At 57.9% G+C, this 19,100-nt stretch overlaps 1 protein-coding gene across 23 annotated transcripts in view; it reads left to right on the top strand.

Annotated features, from left to right (window-relative positions):
* The first annotated feature begins 7,920 nt into the window (after positions 1 to 7,920).
* Positions 7,921 to 19,100, top strand: part of CCDC57 (coiled-coil domain containing 57) — a 116,133-nt gene continuing 104,953 nt past the window's right edge. For 13 of the 23 annotated variants that reach the window (XR_013407510.1, XR_013407511.1, XR_013407513.1 and 10 more), the window contains exons 1-3: positions 7,921 to 7,997; positions 10,665 to 10,850; positions 16,796 to 17,210. Coding sequence is in view for 12 of the 23 variants with exons in the window: in XM_077973399.1 (XP_077829525.1) it covers positions 16,804 to 17,210 (407 nt within the window). In the remaining 11 variants the exon portion in view is untranslated. Of the gene's footprint in view, positions 7,998 to 10,664; positions 10,965 to 16,795; positions 17,211 to 19,100 lie in introns of all 23 variants that reach the window. The other 10 variants (XR_013407517.1, XR_003723946.2, XM_077973403.1 and 7 more) reach the window with 2 other exon arrangements.

The raw sequence follows: 19,100 nt of genomic DNA, 5'->3' as shown, positions 1-19,100 counted from the left end.
GAGGCTGGTGGGGAAGGGCCCCATCGGTGCCCCTGCCAGCTGGGGCCTCCAGAGACAGAGCAGGCCCAGGGAGCAAGGCCTCTGGCCTGTGAGACCCTACTGGCAGCCACCGGCTCCTGGGGAGCCCCCACGGCCTGCAAGTGCCTGGGGGTGACCCAACCTTCCCTGCTCTCTGCACAGACTAGCTCCTCCCCTGCCCCTTGGAGACGGGTGGGCACTCTCCCAGGTGGCACCAGCAAAGTTGGCCTCCAGGCCAACCCCCAAGTGCCTCAGCCCAGCAAGGCTCTGTTGCTGCCCCGGTCTCCGGGCCCTGCCTGGTCCTGGGCGTCCTCCTCTTCTGCAGCCCAGGGTCTTCTCCACGTCTCCTGAGCCCCATCCCTGCTCCTCTCCTCCCTGCCCACACCTGCCCGGGGTGGCCCCGTCCACTCTTACAGCCCTCAAGAGCTTCCTCTCACGGTAACCCCAGTCCTGCTGGGCTCACGCGGGGCTGCCTCAGCCTCTCTCTCCCTTATCCTCAACCCCCATGTCCAGTGGCAAGTCCTGTGGTCCCCAAGCCCTAGTGGTGCCCCCAGAGGCTCAGTGAGCCATTGGCATCCTGGGGTCCTGCCCACCCCAGCGCTGGATGGCACAGATGCAGGTGAGTGATGGGCTTCAGGAACAGCCAGTGCCACCAGCCTGGCCCCAGGCCCTCGTCCCTGCTGCCCATTCTCCACGCACAGCCGGAGGGGACCTTCTGCCCTTCTGCCGTGGTCAGCACCAGCCTGGTTTATGCTCTAGCCCTGGCCGGGCCTCTGTCCTCTCTTCCCTGGCCTGGAACGTCATTTAGGTATCACCTGCTTTGGTGGTCCTGGTGCGGCCTCCGTGACCAAGCTCCACCTGCACACACCCTCGGCACCTCACACACGGCTCCTTCAGGGATCTGTGCATCCACTGCGCTGTCGAGAGCTGCCTTCTTCCTGCATTTCTCCTCCTCCAGTGACCTCCTGGGCTTGCCGAGGCCGTCCACTCCCCAGTGACCGAGGCTGGGCTCGCCTTGGCCGTCTACTCCCCAGTGACCGAGGCTGGGCTCCCCTTGGCCATCCACTCCCCAGTGACCGAGGCTGGGCTCCCCTTGGCCATCCACTCCCCAGTGACCGCCTGGATTTGTCTTGGCTGTCCACTCCCCAGTGACCGAGGCTGGGCTCCCCTTGGCCATCCACTCCCCAGTGACTGCCTGGATTCATCTTGGCCGTCCACTCCCCAGTGACCGAGGCTGGGCTCGCCTTGACCGTCCACTCCCCAGTGACTGAGGCTGGGCTCCCCTTGGCCATCCACTCGCCAGTGACCACCTGGATTCGTCTTGGCCGTCCACTCGCCAGTGACCGAGGGTGAGCTCACCTTGGCCGTCTATTCCCCAGTGACCAAGGCTGGGCTCCCCTTGGCCATCCATTCGCCAGTGACCGAGGCTGGGCTCACCTTGGCCGTCCATTCCTCAGTGACTAAGGCTGGGCTCGCTTTGGCCATCCACTCCCCAGTGACCGAGGCTGGGCTCGCCTTGGCTGTCCACTCGCCAGTGACTGAGGCTGGGCTCCCCTTGACCATCCACTCCCCAGTGACCAAGGCTGGACTCCCTTTGATGGTCCACTCCCCAGTGACTGAGGCTGGACTCCCCTTGACGGTCCACTGCCCAGTGACTGAGGCTGGGTTCCCCTTGGCCGTCCACTCGCCAGGGTTACGCAGAGCTTGTCACTGCTGGGACTGCAGCTACCCCATGTCTCAACCCAGAGCACCCCAGGTCAAGGGGCAGAGGTCGCCACCTGCCAGCCCCAGCCTGACACACGAAGGCACAGGGAGGTTCTGAGGTGCCCTTAGCCTTCACCAGGCCAGAGCCAAGGGCGTGAGGACAGCAGCCAGGCTGTACTGGAGGGCTATGGGGTTGGGGGCCTGGGGAATGGGGCCGGACTGTGTGCCAGGATCTGTGTCTCCCGCCCGAGGGGGAAGGCAAGGCCTTGCTCAACCTTCCTGTACGGCCAGGACTGCAGGCCCCGCAGCCGGTGACTCAGCACTGAGCGCTCAGTGGAACTTCCTGGGGGGTTGGGGAGGGGCGTGGGACTTCTGACAGCGCCCGTACCTTGCCCCTTGCCGCGACACTGGCTCAGGAACCGCCATTTCCACACTGTCGACGGCCGGGGTGCAGCCCCGTCCCTTCCAGGGGCCACGTGAGCCCCTTAGCTTCCCCAGCCTCAGTTTCTTCACTTTTACCCCAAGACGGGTGGACTTTGTGGCCTCTACAGGACGTGGTTACAGTGTGGAAATGCCGTGCATTCCCCAGGCTCCCCCTGGCTCCCTCAAAGCACCTCCTGCCCACAGGCTGCTGTCCCTGCAGTGGACAGGGCAGTCAAGGAAGGTGGATGCCGGGGCACCTTGGCCCCTCTCTTTCTGGATGAAGCCGGCCTTGGGAGGACAGCCTGACTTGGAGCCCTGTTGGGTGCCCACCCGCTGGGCGGCACGGCCTGTTCCACACCAGCCTCGAGGGAGCATCCCCTAGTCCTGCCCGTGTCCACACCAGGATCCCTGGCAGCACTGGCCCTGCCTCCAGGTCTTTTTTTTTTTTTTTTTTTTTGAGACAGAGTCTCGCTCTGTCGCCCAGGCTGGAGTGCAGTAGCGCCATCTCGGCTCACTGCAAGCTCCGCCTCTCGGGTTCACGCCATTCTCCTGCCTCAGCCTCCGGATTAGCTGGGAACACAGGCGCCCGCCACCGCGCCCAGCTAATTTTTTGCATTTTTAGTAGAGACGGGGTTTCACCGTGGTCTCGATCTCCTGACTTTGTGATCCGCCTGCCTCGGCCTCTCAAAGTGCTGGGATTACAGGCGTGAGCCACCACGCCCGGCCAGCCTCCAGGTCTTGACCTCTGGGAAGTGGCTGTGGTTGTGGCCGCTGTGGGGCGTGTCTGACGCCGCTGTCCGGCTCCTGTCCCATCTGGACAGTGCCGGTCTTGCTGGTCTGTTCCTGGAGGATCTTCCTGTCCAGAGGAGCCTCCCTGCCCCCAGCCCTCAACCAGGAGTCAGTGCCCACCCCCCTCCTCCTGGAGCAGGCAGACACTGAGGCCCACCCACATCCACCAGGCCCTTTCATTTCTTGGCTCCTCTCCGGCCTCAGGACCTGGAAGCCAGGCAGATGGTGCCCATGGTCACCCTTTCAGCTGAGCCACATGCCCGGGTGCCCCAGGGACAGAGCAGGGCGTGCCACAGGCACTGGCCAAGTCCAGATGGAAACAGGGCCCGTCCACACCCACCGGGCCCTTTCATTTCTTGGCTCCCCTCCTGCCACAGGGCTTGGGAGCCAGGCAGATGGAGAAGTTGCCTCTGCAGGTCTGACTCAGGCATTCCCCAAACCTGAGGGGAAGTGGCTTGCTCTGGCCCATGCAGGCTGGTGCCCAGGCGGGGGCCCCCGCACCTCTTGTCCTGGATCCCTGTGCTTTTAGGGACCCGCAAGAGGCCTGGAGGCCCCAGGCAAGCAGCTTTTGGGGGCTCCCACGGTGAGGTCTGCCACCAAGGTCAGTCTGTGTTCTGGGAAGCAAGAGCTAGAGCCCACACCTACGCCCTCAGCCATGGCCTTCTGACCTTCCTCTCACCCTCCCTTGTTTACCCCACTCAGTGACACGGGGCTGCCTGACACCCAGATGTGTGTTGACATCTGCTCTGGGCTGGGCGGGGCATAGGTGCCAGGAATGCCGCTGGGAGCAGGACAGCCAGTTCCCCACCCACCTTGCTCTGCCACAGAGGCATGGGAGGGTCAGGTCCTGGCCATGCCACTCACCGGGGCACCAGGAAGGGCCCTTGGCCTCCACTGTCGTGGCATCTATGATGAGGGTGGTTGCAGGGTGGCCTGGGGGAGCCAGCACTGGGGGCTATCAGCCCCACACAGGTCCAGGGCTGAATGGTGGTTCCCAAACAGATAGGATCCAGTCGTAGCCGCTGGTCTATTAGAATGTGGCATGGGAATAGGGTCATTGCGGATGTAATTGGCTGGGTGGTCCCGCTCCAACGCGATGGCATCCTAAGAAGGGCAGCACACGGCGACAGAGACACAGGAGAAGCCGCGTGATGGTGGATGTGGGGGCGGGAGGGGGCGATGGGGCTGCAGCCAAGGACGCGGAAGCTGGAAGTGTTAGGTGCCTGTGGTCCCAGCTACCTGAGGCAAAGGTAGGACGGATTATCCCATAGGGCGTCTGGAGGGGCTGTGGCCTGTCTGACATCCTCAGCTCTCCTGAACTGGGAAAGAAGAAAGGACCAGTTTGAGGTTCTTTGTTTTGGCGGCCCCAGGCCCTGGCACATACCCTGTCTGCCTCCCACCTGTGAGTGCTGCTGGGTGCTGGAGGCCAGGAGTGAGGTGAATGTGGTATCCCTCAGCCAACTCCCAGCCACCCGCACTGAGGGTGTCCAGGTATAGCCCAGCTGGGGAACTGGACAGGGAAAGAAGGGAGGGGTGCTGCAGTGCTGGGGGGCAGGGAAGGGAGGGAGAAGTGCTGTAGTGTGGGGGGCAGGGAAGGAGGGGGAGAGTGCTGCAGTGTTGGGGGCAGGAAAGGGAGGGAGGAGTGCTGCAGTGTGGGGGGCAGGGAAGGAGGGGGAGAGTGCTGCAGTGTGGGGGGCAGGGAAGGAGGGGGAGAGTGCTGCAGTGTTGGGGGGCAGGGAAGGGGGAGGGGTGCTGCAGTGTTGGGGGCAGGGAAGGAAGAGGAGGGGTGCTGCAGTGGGGGGCAGATAAGGAAGGGGAGGGGTGCTGCAGTGCCAGGGAGGCAGGGAAGGAGGGAGAGGGGTGCTGCAGTGGGGGGGCAGGGAAGGAGGGGGAAAGGTGCTGCAGTGCCAGGGAGCAGGGAAGGAGGGGGAGGGGTGCTGCAGTGCCAGGGGGCAGGGAAGGAGGGGGAGGGGTGCTGCAGTGGGGGGGCAGGGAAGGGGGGTGCTGCAGTGCGAGGGGGCAGGGAAGGAGGAGGAGGGGTGCTGCATTGCTGTGGGGACCATCTTCTTCAGGCTGGGGGTCCAGGGCTCCAAAACATCTTTCTGCCCCAAAGGAAGCGCTGAAGGGCAGGGAAAAGCGTCCCCAGACGCCAAGGGTGTGGCCAGGGGCAGCGCCTTCAGTTTGGTTTGAGGGAATCTAGGGGTATGTGGGCACCTGCTGCTGGGGGGATTCAGTGAGGTGTGGCCTCGGGCCTGAGCTGACGGCGGGTGCCCTGGAACTGTGGAGCTCAACCCAACTGAACGGCCCTCGAATCAGAGCACAGGCTGTGAGGGCCCTGGGCAGGACCAGACTGGCCTGCCCCATAGCTTCAGGACCCAGGCAGTGCCCGTGGCACACCCTGCTCTGTCCCTGGGGCATGCGGGCATGTGGTCAGCTGAAGCGGTGACCATGGGCGCCATGCTGCTGACGTGGCCAGCACATGATTCCAGGCCCAGATCCCCATGACCTGGTGAATGACCTGCTGGAGCCGCGTAACTCAACACCACAGCCTGGGGGTCTTAAACGACATTTATTTTCTCACTTCCGGAGTCTGGATGTCAGAGATCAGGCTGCCGGCAGGGTGGGTTCCTCCTGAGGCCGCTCCGTGGCTTGCAGAGGGCACCCTCTCCCTGAGTCCTCATGTGGCCTCTGCTCTGTGTGCTCACTCCTGGTGTCTCTTCCTCTTCTTATAAGGACAACAGTTCAGGGCCTCACCCTTAGGACTCACGTAACCTTAATTACCTTCTTAGAGGCCCTATCCATAACACATGGATTTAGGGGTTTTTTTTTGGAGACAGAGTCTTGATCTGTCGCCCAGGCTGAAGTGCAGTGGTGCAATCATAGTTCACTGCAGCCTCAAACTGCTGTGTTCAAGTGATCTTCCCACCTTGGCCTCAGGTAGCTGGGACCACAGGCACGTGCCATCACACCCAGTTAATTTAAACAAATTTTTTTTTGGCCAGGCATGAGGGCTCAAACTTGTAATCACAGCACTTTGGGAGGCTGAGGCAGGCAGATCACTTGAGGTCAGGAGTTTGAGACCAGCCTGGCCAACATGGCAAAACCCCATCTCTACTAAAAATACAAAAATTAGCCAGGCGTGGTGGCAAGCGCCTGTAATCCCAGTTACTCAGGAAGCTGAGACAAGAGAATCACTTGAACCCGGGAGGTGGAGGCTGCAGTGAGCTGAGATCATGCCACTGCACTCCAGCCTGGGCAACAGAGCGAGAGGCTATCTCCCGAGCTCAAAGGATCCTTCCTTTGGCCTTCCAAGGTGCTGGGTTTATAGGTGTGAGCACTGTGCCCGGCCCACACGTGGGTTCCTATAGATCCCACTTTACAGGCAGGGACACTGAGGCACGTGGAGCCAGGATACAGACCCAGCAAGTGCCGGTTCCTCTTCTGGGTGGCCCAGCCCATCTCTGACACCCACACTTACCCAGGCCTGGTGGCTGCATCATGGACATGGGGGCAAGGCAGCTCTCTGGGTGCACAGAGGCAGGAGCTGAGGCAGGGATATGGGCATCCTTTTGGGTACATCTAGTCCTAGAGCTGATGCAGGGGCCAAATGTGCAGCCAAGGCCAGGTCAACCCCAGCACTGCCCTGTGGGTGGGGGTAGCAGGGAGCCAACGGTCCAGGCCCTACATCCTGTTCTAATAGAGTGACAAGTCTGAAGAGGCTGGGGGTGTACAGGCACTGAGAAGGCAGCAGGAGGACAAGGAGCCAAACATATGGGGTGGCAGGGGAACCCAGGGAGCCGGATACACGGTGGGGGGAGTCCTGGGAGTTGGACACATGGGGCAGGTGGGGGTCCAGGGACCTAGACACAGGGAGTGGGGAGGGGATTCCAGGGGGCTAGATACACAGCATGTGGGGTGGGTCCAGGGGGCTAGACACACACGGTGGGGGGTGGATCCAGGGAGCCGGACACACACGTGGGGTGGGGAGGGAGCATCCAGGGAACCAGGTCTAGGCAGAGGCAACTGGTGCAAAGGCCCCGAGGCAGAAGAGGGTTTGGTGTGTGAGACGGGACTGAGGGCAGTGGGTGAGGGGCAGCCCCACCGGGACGCGTGGGTCCAGGAGGACGGGCTGTAGGGTGTCTGGGCTGCAGGCACGGCAGGGATTGGAGTGACCCAGTGTAACAATGTGGGTGGGGGATGACACCAGACCCCTGGTTTATTGCCCCACCAGGGGAATTCCCAGACACCAGACACCCCCTCCACTCCCACGCAGAAGTGCGGGCTGAGGGTTCGGGTGGACCAGGCTGCTCTGTCCCGGGGCCGGGCTCCGTTCATTGATCCGCAGATGGATAAGAACAGGTGCCATTTTCGGAGGATGTGAATGGTGGGGAATGGCTGGCCCTGAGGATGTTGTTCCCACAGGATGGTGGGGGCGCCTCCGGGCCCCGTCCTTTCCCCCAGTTCCCTAACCAGGATCTGAGCGGCTGCGCGCACGGCCCGGGCCCCGCCAGTCTCCGAGCCCGTGGGCGGCGCCGGGAACTCGTGCCCCGGTGGCCGCAGCCGACCCTCAGGCAGGACTCGGTGGCGCCCCGGCCCGTACAGACCCCCACGGGCAGCCTCGGCCGCCCCCGCCCCCGCGCTCCCCTCATCTCAGGGCAAACGCTCAAGACACCCCTTCGGGACCGCGAGCCGGGCGGCCTCAGGGAGCGGGCGCCTGGGGACCCTCGGCAGGGCCGGGGGCGGCGAGGGTGGGGGCGCCTCGCGCGGCGGAGCCCGCCGTCTCCATAGCCCGGAACCCAGTCCGGAGTCGCCCCGCTGACCGGTGAGGAGGCCGGGCTCCCTCCCTCGATCCGCGGCGGCGGTCGGCTCGGCCCGGGGCGTCTCTCGGGCCTGGGCGCAGCGCGGAACCCGGCGCGGCGGGAGCGGCCGGAACCCAGCGCCAGGGACCCCGTTTCCTGCCGGCGGGACCCGAGCGCTGCACCGAGCGCAGCCGGACGCGGCCGACTGACCCGGTCGCTGTGGCAACGCGGCGGGACCCGGCAGCGCTGCTGGCGGCCGTTCAGGTGAGGCGCGGGCGGGCGGCGTGGGCGGCGTGGGCGGCGTGGGAGCCGCTCCGACCACTCTTCCTGTGGAAAACCTCGGGACTTGCCGTCCTGTCGGACGAGGACCTGGAGCGCGAGGTCGACCCTCAGAGCCCGGCCGGGCTCGGACCGGGGACCCGCTCGCGGAGGCTGCGGCGGGGCGGGGCGGGAGTGTTTCCTCGGTCGCCCTTGGATGACCTGGGGCGGTGGGCGCTGCCGACCAGGGCCCCGCAGCCCCGGGAGAGTTCTCCGGGTTCCGCCGCCGCCAAGGACGGCTCCGCGCCCAGGCAGCCTTGCTGTGTCTGAGTTTAAAAAAAAGAAAAAGAAAAGAAAGGCCGGGCGCGGTGGCTCACGCCTGTAATCCCAGCACTTTGGGAAGCTGGGGGGAAAATCACTTGAGGTGAGGAGTTGGAAACCAGCCTGGCCAACAAAGTGAGACGCCCATCTCTATAAAAAATTATAGAATAAATTAGCCAGGCATGGTGGCGTGTGCCTGTAGTCCCAGCTACTTGGAGGCTGAGGTGGGAGGACTATCTGAGCCCAGGAGTTTGAGGCTGCAGTGAGCTATAATCATGCCACTGCACTCCAGCTGGGGTGACAGAGTGAGATCCCATCTCAACAAACAACAAACACAAAAATACCTGTGAGTTTATTACAAGTTACCCACTTGTAATCAAGTTAGGTTCACCTGTTTCTTTTTTTTTTTTTTTTGAGACGGAGTCTCGCTCTGTCGCCCAGGCTGGAGTGCAGTGGCCGGATCTCAGCTCACTGCAAGCTCCGCCTCCGGGGTTTACGCCATTCTCCTGCCTCAGCCTCCCGAGTAGCTGGGACTATAGGCACCCGCCACTGCGCCCGGCTAGTTTTTTGTATTTTTTTTAGTAGAGACGGGGTTTTACCGCGTTAGCCAGGATGGTCTCGATCTCCTGACCTCGTGATCCGCCCGTCTCGGCCTCCCAAAGTGCTGGGATTACAGGCTTGAGCCACCGCGCCCGGCCAGGTTCACCTGTTTCTACTTCATTTTGAGTCCTTACTGATTTTAAGGGTTTTTGTTTTTTGTTGTGCTGTTTTTGGCACGTGAAACGTGTACGTCGTTCTAAAAGTCCGCAAAGTCTAAACTCAACGACAAGACTTTGACTTTAACTTCTATTTCTCATTTACTCACTTTTTTTGACAAGTGCACATTCAAAGAAAACAGCTCTTCATGTTCCTTCACGGTGGTGGTGCCTTCTTCTCCAGCAAGTGCCAGTGACAGAATTAAGACCTACTGCCGATCTCTCTTATTTCAGTTTTAAAAATGGTTGTGGTTACTCTTTGGCAGTCAGTGAGGAAGTGAAAAAAAACATGGGGTCACAGGTACATAATTTTTGTCCCCTGGACCTATTTAAAGAGTAGATGAGAGGCCGGGTGCAGTGACTCACACCTGTAAGTAGGTGGGAAGATTGCTTGAGTTGTAGTTTTTTTTTTTTTGAGACAGAGTCTCGCTCCGTCGCCCAGGCTGGAGTGCAGTGACTAGGTCTCGGCTCACTGCAAGCTCTGCCTCCTGGGTTCATGCCATTCTCCTGCCTCAGCGTCCTGAGTAGCTGGGACTACAGGCACCTGCCACCACGCCCGGCTAATTTTTTTGTATTTTTAGTAGAGATGGGATTTCACTGTGTTAGCTGGGATGGCCTTGATCTCCTGACCTTGTGATCCGCCCGCCTCGGCCTCCCAAAGTGCTGGGACTACAGGCGTGAGCCAGCACGCCCGGCCGAGTTGTAGTTTTTAGATGGGCATTCGAGGCTGCAGGGAGCCATGATTGTGCCACTGCACTCCATCCTGCGCGACAGAGTGAGACTCTGTTTCAAAACAAAAGAGTGGATGTACTGAATTTAGCCTCCCAGAGGGCTGAGCAGCACTCTCTGGAATCCAACAGGGGCCGCAAGAGCTAAATTCAGTACACTTAAAGGTGAGAGGATTATTTGAGGCCAAGAGTTCAAGACCAGCCTGGACAACATAGTGGAACCCCATCTCTACAAGAAATTAAAAAAAAAAAAAATAACTGCCTGCAGTCCCAGCTACTCAGGATACTGAGATCGAGTCCTCTGTCCTGAGTACAAAGTGAGTGAGCCACCCCAGACCTGCCTTCCAGTCCCAGAAAGTGTCTTGTAAGTTAAGGGTATTAGCCGGGCGCGGTGGCTCACGCCTGTAATCCCAGCACTCTGGGAGGCTGAGGCGGGTGAATCACAAGGTCAGGAATTCAAGACCAGCCTGGCCAAGATGGTGAAACCCCATCTCTAGTAAAAATACAAAAATTAGCCAGGCGTGGTGGCAGGTGCCTGTAATCCCAGCTACTTGGGAGGCTGAGGCAGAGAATTGCTTGAACCCAGGAGATGGAGGTTGCAGTGAGCCGAGATCGCATCACTGCACTCCAGCCTGGGCAAGAGAGCCAGACTCTGTCTAAAATAATAATAATAAGAGTATTAAATATATTTACATATGGAGGTCATAAAAATATATATATATTTGGGCCTGGTGCAGTGGCTCACGCCTGTAATCCCAGCCCTTTGGGAGACCGAGGCGGGTGGATCACCTGAGGTTGGGACCAACATGGAGAAACCCCATCTCCGTGTATTTTTAGTAGATTTTATTTTGTGTGTATTTTATTCACAGGTCTGGAAAACTCACACTGTTTTTCCTCTACTCTCACACCACAAGAATCATCAGCACAGAGGAAGACTTCTGTGACCAAATGTGGCGGGAGAGGGAGTTTGTCACCAGCATGTGAGCAGTCAGCTCTGCAGCAGACTCGGCTGGGTGTCCTTCAGTTCAGTTCCACTATCGCCTGCCTGGAGAGAGGTCAGACCACAGGGTGAGGGCTCAGTCCCCAACATGCAGCCACCCAATGGGTTCACCCCGCCCGCTGCCTAGGCAGAGCCGATTCACCGAGGCGGGAATTAGGATCGAGAAAGAGTGAGTCACGCAGAGCCAGCTGTGCGGGAGAACGGAGTTTTATTATGACTCATATCAGTCTCCCCGAGCATTCGGGGATCAGTTTTTAAGGATAACTTGGTGTGTAGGGGCCAGTGAGTTGGAGATGAAAACCTAGGGAGCCGAAGGTGTCCTCTTGCGCCGAGTCAGTTCCTGGGTGGGGGCCACAAATGGGATGAGCCAGTTTATCAGTCTGGGGGGTGCCAGCTGATCCGTGGAGTGCAGGGTCTGCAAAATATCTCCAACACTGATTGATCTTAGGTTTTACAATGGTGATGTTACCCCAGGAACAATTTGGGGAAGGTCAGAATCTTGTAGCCTATAGCTGCATGACTCCTAAACCATAATTTATTATTATTATTTTTCTTTTTGAGACACGGTCTCACTCTGTCACCTAGGCTGGAGTGCAGTGCTGCGATCACGGCTCACTGAAGCCTCAACCTTGTAGGCTCAAGTGATCCTTCCACCTCAGCCTCCCTGGTAACTGAGACTACAGGCGTGCACCATCATGCCCCAGTTAGTTTTTGTATTTTTGGTAGAGACAGCATTTTGCCATTTTGCCCAGGCTGGTCTCGAACTCCTGGACTCAAGTGATCCTGCCTCAGCCTCCCAAAGTGCTGGGACAATAGGGGCCAGCCACTGCGCCTGGCCCTAAACCATAATTTCTAATCTTTTGGCTAATTTGTTAGTCCTACAAAGGCAGTCTAGTCCCGAGGCAAAAAGGGGGTTTGTTTCAGGAAAGGTGCTACTGTCTTTGTTTCAAACTAAGTTTCTCCCAAACTTAGTTCGGCCCACACCCAGGAATGAACAAGGAGAGCTTGGAGGTTAGAAGCAAGATGGAATTGGTTAGGTCAGATTTCTTTCACTGTCTCAGTTATAATTTTGCAATGGTGGTTCAAAGACTGCCCCGCTTCTGACACCAGTCACTAGTCCTGGCCTCTGGAACTTCTGACTGACCACTGGCTTCAAGTTGGGGTTCTCACAACCCCCTCTTTGGGTTCGATTTGCTGGGGTGACTCACAGAACCCAGGGAAACACGTAGGTTTAACAGTTTATCATAAAGGGTATTACAGAGGATACAGATGAGATGCGTAGGGGGAGATATGGGGGAAGGGGTTTCCTGGAGGACCCCCAGCCCCCCCACCACTCCCCAGGAACCTCTCCAAACCCTGTCCTCTGGGTTTTTAGGGAGGCTTCCTGAAGTCAGCATTCCTTCCCCCAGGGTAGAGGGTGGGCGCTCTGGGGAGAGGCTTATGACCTACAATGGAAGGTCAGGTGAGAGTGGCGACCTGGGAGGATTCTGTGTCCTGAGGCCTGACACGCCCAACGTTGTAACAAAAGACTGTGACGAGGGAGAGTTATGAGCCAGGAACTGCAAGAAAACCATGATGCGTCATCATACCACAACAGGTAGACCTACAACATCACCGTTAGATCAGCTCAGTATTTTAAATGAGAAAATCTAAGTGATGGGACGCCCCCGGTGCTGTGCCAGCCCCTGCTGGGAGGTTCTCCTGGAAGGGGGTGCCTGCTTGGCAGTGGGGCCCTCCCCTCCCCGGAGGCTTCTCCTGCCGCTCCCCAACCCGGAAGCTTCATGTGGTCCTTCTTGAAACCAGGTGCTTGCTAGTGACGCCTGCTGGCCGACAGGCAGATTGCGTCCAGACGCTGAACCCATGCTTTTGAAAGCCAATTAATCTCCGCCTTGAGGCTTTGGGGATCATCTAGAGATGGGATTTGTACGGAAGCAGGGCAGGCCGTTCTATGATGAGGTTAGAAGGAAAGGCATGCCAAGCCCAGCTGACTTACAGGCCTTTGGTGTGTGGAGCTTCTCGTGGGTCCTGAGTGTGATGGATAAGGCGCTGGAGAAGCTGGGCGCTCCCTGGGTGCTGCAGCGAGTCACTTGCTGTGTGGATTTATCAGGCTGCTCTTCTGTGCAGAACACAGAGGCCGGGTAGCACCCATCTCACATAGAGGGGTGGCGCGTGCCATCTGCCTGTCCTGGCTGCCTGAAGCTTTTGAGAAGCGGGTGACCTGCTGAGTCCTGAGCCCTGGTGGGAAGGAACCTCACCCAATGTGGGGAGAGGGGTCTGGGGGCCTGGAGTAGCACGTGTGCAGAAACTGGCAGATAAAGGCTGCTCTGGGCCTGCAGGGAGCAGCTGAAGCCACGCAGGCTGGGCCCCGTCCTCGGTATGTCTTCATACACTGTGCCAAGGAGATCGAACTTTATTTTGAAAATGGTCAGGAGTCGTGGGCAGATTTGAGGCCAGATAAGGTCACGTGATCAGATTCTCAGAAGAGCAACCCCCATGGGTGGCTGTGATCGATGAGTTAGAGGCAAGCCCAGTGGCAGGGCGCCTGGTACCGGACGGGAGCCACAGGCAGTCCTCAGAGAAGAGGCCCGTAGACCTCGCAGATCTCAGGCTCTGCAGAGAACGGTGGTCAGGACTCACGGGCACTGTGTGAAGGGTTCTGAGTCATCAGAGATCACAGTGATGTTCCATCATTTAATGTGTATTTGCTGATATTCCGATTCTTTCTCTGTGTGTGCACAGGTGTGTGCATGGCCTCTATGTACAAAATGTTTCTGTCGCCAAGACTGTGCCAGACGGCGGGACTCACTACACCTGACACTGGGGCGATGGCGTTGTGCCAACATGAGATGGCAGTTAGGAGAGCTTCCCTGCAGTGATATTCAGGTTGAGGTCCCAGTGGCAGGAGGAGCCTGCCCTGTGGTTAGGAGGAACTTTGCAGGCAGAGGGCACCTGCCACACATCCCAGGCTCTGGGGGCGCGTGGCAGTGGCAGGAAGGAGTCTGGGGTCCAGGTGTCCTCAGTGGAATGGGAAACCTGGTTAAGCATTTTTGAAAAGATTCCTTTGGCAACCAAGAAAGTGGGAGTGCACAAGAGGCCAGTTGAGGTCTTTTGCGGTAAGACACTGTGGTGGCCGAGGTGTGGGCACAGGGTGGGAGACAGCGAGAGGGGTGGACGGTAGGGACACTGTAGGAGCCGAGGGAGACGAGGAGCAGGAGTGTGGGAGAGCACTGAGATGGTCGGTAGGGACGCCATTAGTTCGGGCAATGGGTGGGCACGCGCAGCTTGGAGGAGCCAGGCCGAGGTGGTCCAGGTGGCGTGATGGGCCCAGGGTGTTGGGCGGGGCTGGGCAGGGGGCTGCATCGCGGGAAGCGTGTGGGATGAAGGCCATCTTTGCTCCAGAGCCTCGTCAGAGAAGTGCCGTCTCAGGATCCCCAGGGGGCCCCCGTGCCGCCAGTGGGTGTGCCCTGCTGACCAGCCCTTTCTGGAGGGGCCCACGGGTCTTGCAGCCCCTTGTGCTTTGTTACCCACCTCCTCCTTGTGCTTTGTCACGGCTGGTGCTCAGCCTGGCTGTGCCATTGTACCCGCTCCCTCTGGGAGTTGGGACTTTGTACAACCTCTGCTGTGGCCCGAGGGGCAAAGGTACCCAAGACAGGCTGGGGCTTCTTTCTGCTCTGGCAGCAGCTCCCGGGCCATGTCCCACCAGGCCGGAAGTTTGTGCTTGTCCCCCAACTGGGTGTGGCCCTTTTAGGCCATGTAGTGCCCCTGTGTGGACACCAGAGAAGAACTGTGGGGGATTTCTGTGTCCAAATTGAGCTCATGCTTGGACCTCTAGAGGGTTGGGGGCAGCTAGGACCAGCCAGAAGAAACTTTCTTTTTTAATAGACCACTCACTGTGGCGTGGAACTCCTGAGTTCGAGTGACCCGCCCACCTCAGCCTCTGAAAGTGTTGGGATTACAGGCAACAGCTACTGTGCCCAGCTTGTTGGTTTTTGTGATCTTTGTTTTTAAATTTTATTTTTTCTAGCACTTTATTTTTATGGTTTTACCAAAATATCAGTCCATGATGAACAAAATAAAAGAACAAAGGAGGCCGGGCGCGGTGGCTCAAGCCTGTCATCCCAGCACTTTGGGAGGCCGAGGCAGGCGGATCACGAGTTCAGGAGATCGAGACCATCTTGGCTAACACGGTGAAACCCTGTCTCTACTAAAAAATACAAAAAAAATAGCCAGGCGAGGTGGCGGGCGCCTGTAGTCCCAGCTACTCGGGAGGCTGAGGCAGGAGAATGGCGTAAACCCGGGAGACGGAGCTTGCAGTGAGCTGAGATCCGGCCACTGCACTCCAGCCTGGGCGACAGAGCAAGACTCCGTCTCAAAAAAAAAAAAAAAAAAAAAAAAAAAACAAAGGAATGTACTCTTGGATGGTATATTAAACCGTTCTTACATTGCTAGAAAGAAATACCTGACGCTGGGTAACTTATAAAGAAAGAAGATTTAATTGGCTCACGGTTCTCCCGGCTGTACAGGAAGCATAGCGTTGGCACCAGCTTCTGGGCAGGCCTCAGGAAACTTTCACTCATGGCGGAAGGTAAAGGGGGAGCAGGCAGAAGCAAGAGAGGGAGTGTGAGTGGCGGAGAGACGCCACATCTCACCGGAACTCATTATCACCAGGCTCTTGGAAATGACAAGATCTCCCCAGAACTCACTGTCACGAAGACGGCGCCACGAGGGGTCCGCCCGCACGGCGCAAACACCTCCCTCCAGGCTGCAGCTCCCACGCTGGGGATTACAGAGGGGTCCGCCCGCACGGCGCAAACACCGCCCTCCAGGCTCCAGCTCCCACGCTGGGGATTACAGAGGGGTCCGCCTGCACGGCGCAAACACCTCCCTCCAGGCTCTAGCTCCCACGCTGGGGATTACAGTTCCACACGAGATTTGGGCAGGGATAAATATCCAAACCGTATCAGGTGGTGGATCTTTCAGGAGCAGGGCGTTAGGTGGGAAGGGGCGTTGGTTCTGAGGGACTGACCCGGTGTCAGTCCTCGCGTAGCCACTTAGCAGCCTTAGTTTTCTCAGCCGTGAAATGGACAGGGTGCTGCGTTGAAGCTATTTTATAGAACCTAGCTCTTGTAGCTGGACAAACCGTGTTTCCCATCTTTCCTTCCTCTACCTCTGGATTTCTTTTTTTAATTTAATTTTTTAATTTTTGGAGAAAAGCGTCTTACTGTCGCCAGGCTGGAGTGCAGCGGCGCAATCTCTGCTCACTGCAGCCTCTGCCTCCCGGGTTCAAGTGATCCTCCTGCCTCAGCCTCCCGAGTAGCTGAGATCACAGGCATGCGCCACCACGCCAGGCTAAATTTTATATTTTTAGTAGAGACGGGGTTTCACTGTGTTGGCCAGGCTGGTCTCAAACTCCTGACCTCAGGTGATCCGCCCACCTCAGCCTCCCAATGGGCTGGGATTACAGGAGTGAGGCACCGCGACTGGCCTTTTTTTTTTTTTTTTTTTTTTTGAGAGAGAGTCTTGCTCTGTCACCCAGACTGGAGTGCAACCTCCGCCTCCTGGGTTCAAGCGATACTCCTGCCTCAGCCTCCCGAGTAGCTGGGACTACAGGCACGTGCCACCAAACCAGGCTAATTTTTTATATTTTTAGTAGAGATGGGATTTCACCATGTTAGCCAGGCTGGTCTCGATCTTCTGACCTCAAGTGATCCACCCACCTTGACCTCCCAAAGTGCTGGGATTACAGGCATGAGCCACCATGCTCGGCCTAATTTTTGTATTTTTAGTAGAGACAGGTTTTTGCCATGTTGGCCAGGCTGTTCTTGAACTCCTGACCTCAGGTGATCCGCCTGCCTCGGCCTCCCAAAGGGCTGGGATTACAGATGTGAGCCGCTGCGCCCGGCCATGGTAACTGTTGATAGGGAATGTGAGGTGGGTACTGTGGAAGGAAAATTAGGGCCCCTCACGGTGCACCCTGAACCTGCTTTCTCTTTACTGCAGCGGCCACCATGCTGCCACTGGACTCAGAGCCGGCCCTGAATGAGCTGCTGCTTCGCAAGGAGGAGGAGTGGAGGGCGTTACAGGCCCACCGCAGCCAGCTGCAGGAGGCGGCTCTGCAGGACACAAGGAGCCAGCTGGAGGAGGCGCAGGGGAAACTGCGGTGCCTGCAGGAGGACTTTGTCTACAACCTTCAGGTGCTGGAGGAGCGGGACCTCGAGCTGGAGCGCTATGAAGCTGCCTTCGCCCGGGCCAGGGAGTGGGAGGAGGCCAGGCGGGCAGAGGTGAGCGAGCTCAAGATAGAGGCAGCTAAGCTGAGGCAGGCGCTAGCCAGAGAGGCCAGGAAGGTGGAGGAGCTGCAGCAGCAGCAGCAGCTGGTGTGGCAGGAGCATCGCCTGGAGCTGGAGCGCGTCCACAGGTGAGCCACCGACCGACGAGCCCTCCCCCGCAGCGCCTGGCAGAGGCCCCCACACGCCCCCTGCTCCACTGTGCTGCCCGAGCACTGCCCACTCTCACTGCCCCTCCTCCCGCTGCTAATTCCGGGCCACGGGAGCTGGTCTGTCTGAGTGGCCGAGTGTCTCGTGGCTTCTGAACGTGTGTTTGTTGAGTGAATGTGTGTGGATTCAGGAATGCCCTGTCTTTTTCTGGGCTCTGATATAACTCTGAAATTAATGGAGATTGGTTTAAATATTTGGAATTTATTTCATTAATTACAAATCTATATTAACACGTATTTGAATTTATAATGATTTTAATATGAAGTCTGTAGTAATTTCAAAACTAAATGAGCTGACTTAAGGCAAAGTCGACATAAAAACCTACAGCCTTTGTCGTGGGGCCTGTGGTGGGGCCCCTGGAACTTACCCACATGCCCGGTGTCCCCTCAGCGCCACTCAGCCAGCCACGCTGTGGAGAGTTTGGGGAGACAGGAGGGAAGGAAGGAGGACAGGCTTCTCTGACAAGATCTTCCATCCCCCACTTCGGAAGCACCGCAGGTTCATCATAGCACGTTAGCAGTTAGAGGCCCTTCCTGTGTAATGCGTGTGTGCAGATGTCAGGAGAGCCGGCTGTACGCTCTGTTTGCACTTAACAGGAGCCTAGATACTTTTTTTTTTTTAATGTTTTACGTATTCTTCTAATGTAAGCGCATTTTTTTTTTTTTTGAGACGGAGTTTCACTCTGTTGCCCAGGCTGGAGTGCAGTGGCGGGATCTCGGCTCACTGCATGCTCCGTCTCCCAGGTTCAAGTGGTTCTCCCGCCTCAGCCTCCGGAGTAGCTGGGACTATAGGTGCCCACCACCACGCCTGGCTATTTTTTTTTTTTCCTGTATTTTTAGTAGAGATGGGGTTTTGCCATGTTGCCCAGGCTGGTCTTGAACTCCTGACCTCAGGTGATCCACTGGCTTCGGCCTCCTAAAGTGCTGGGATTATAGACATGAGCCACCGCACCTGGCCATAAGCAGCTTTTTAAAGTACTTTTTAAAGCCACAGGAGTAAACTATTCTTATCATAGAAAGTCATTTCTCAGAGAAGACGCTGTGGTGGAATGGGAAAGTAAAAGCCGCCACGGACCATCTGTTGTGTCATCTCCAGGCCCTAAAGAGAGCCGCCTGCGCACACCGCTCCAAAATGTGCGTCCAGCACTTCCTGATTGATTTGTGGCGTCTGTTCTTTGTGTCAGTGTGCTGGGTTCTGCCGCACCCTTTTGACTGACCGGCTACCCTCTGTTGTGTATGCTGGGCCTGTTTGCTCAGAAGGGTCTCAGATGGGTGTGAGCAGGCCAACAGGACCACGCCAGGTGCTCCTGTGCAGCAGAGAGACCTTCTGCGGCAGGTCAGGTGCAAGGAGAGGAGACCCACGTTGGTAGGTGCGGTGCCACTCTGGCTCAGAAGGCCCGGCCAGTATTCCGCAGCCAGTATCTCCTGTAGCAGCCCACAGGGATCACGTCTGTGGCCCCGCAACAGATGTACCCCAATGAGAGTCACTGTCTTCTAGGAAGCCTACAGTATTTATGGCTCCTTTATCGCATCTCCCTGTATGGATAAACAGCGTGGATAGAAAGTGCCAGTCCACAGTCGTTTGACCCAAGCAGCACTGCTTGGTAACGTGGCACACACCCACGTGCCACCTTCCCAGGGTCCAGGGAAAGAGCTAGAGAGTTGAGCTGGAAGTCAGCTTCTCCCTGAGTGGAGGGAGAGTGTCTAGAAGCTCCCGTCCCCAGCATGAAGGCTGGCGCTCAGGCTGCACCTTGTCCAGACGCAGAGTCCATGCAGGCGCATGCGGTGCTTGGACAGCTTTGCCCTCCCGTG

Source organism: Macaca mulatta, chromosome 16 (assembly GCF_049350105.2).
Source record: "Macaca mulatta isolate MMU2019108-1 chromosome 16, T2T-MMU8v2.0, whole genome shotgun sequence".
Classification (NCBI taxonomy): domain Eukaryota; kingdom Metazoa; phylum Chordata; class Mammalia; order Primates; family Cercopithecidae; genus Macaca; species Macaca mulatta.
This window is presented reverse-complemented; position numbering and strand designations above follow the sequence as displayed.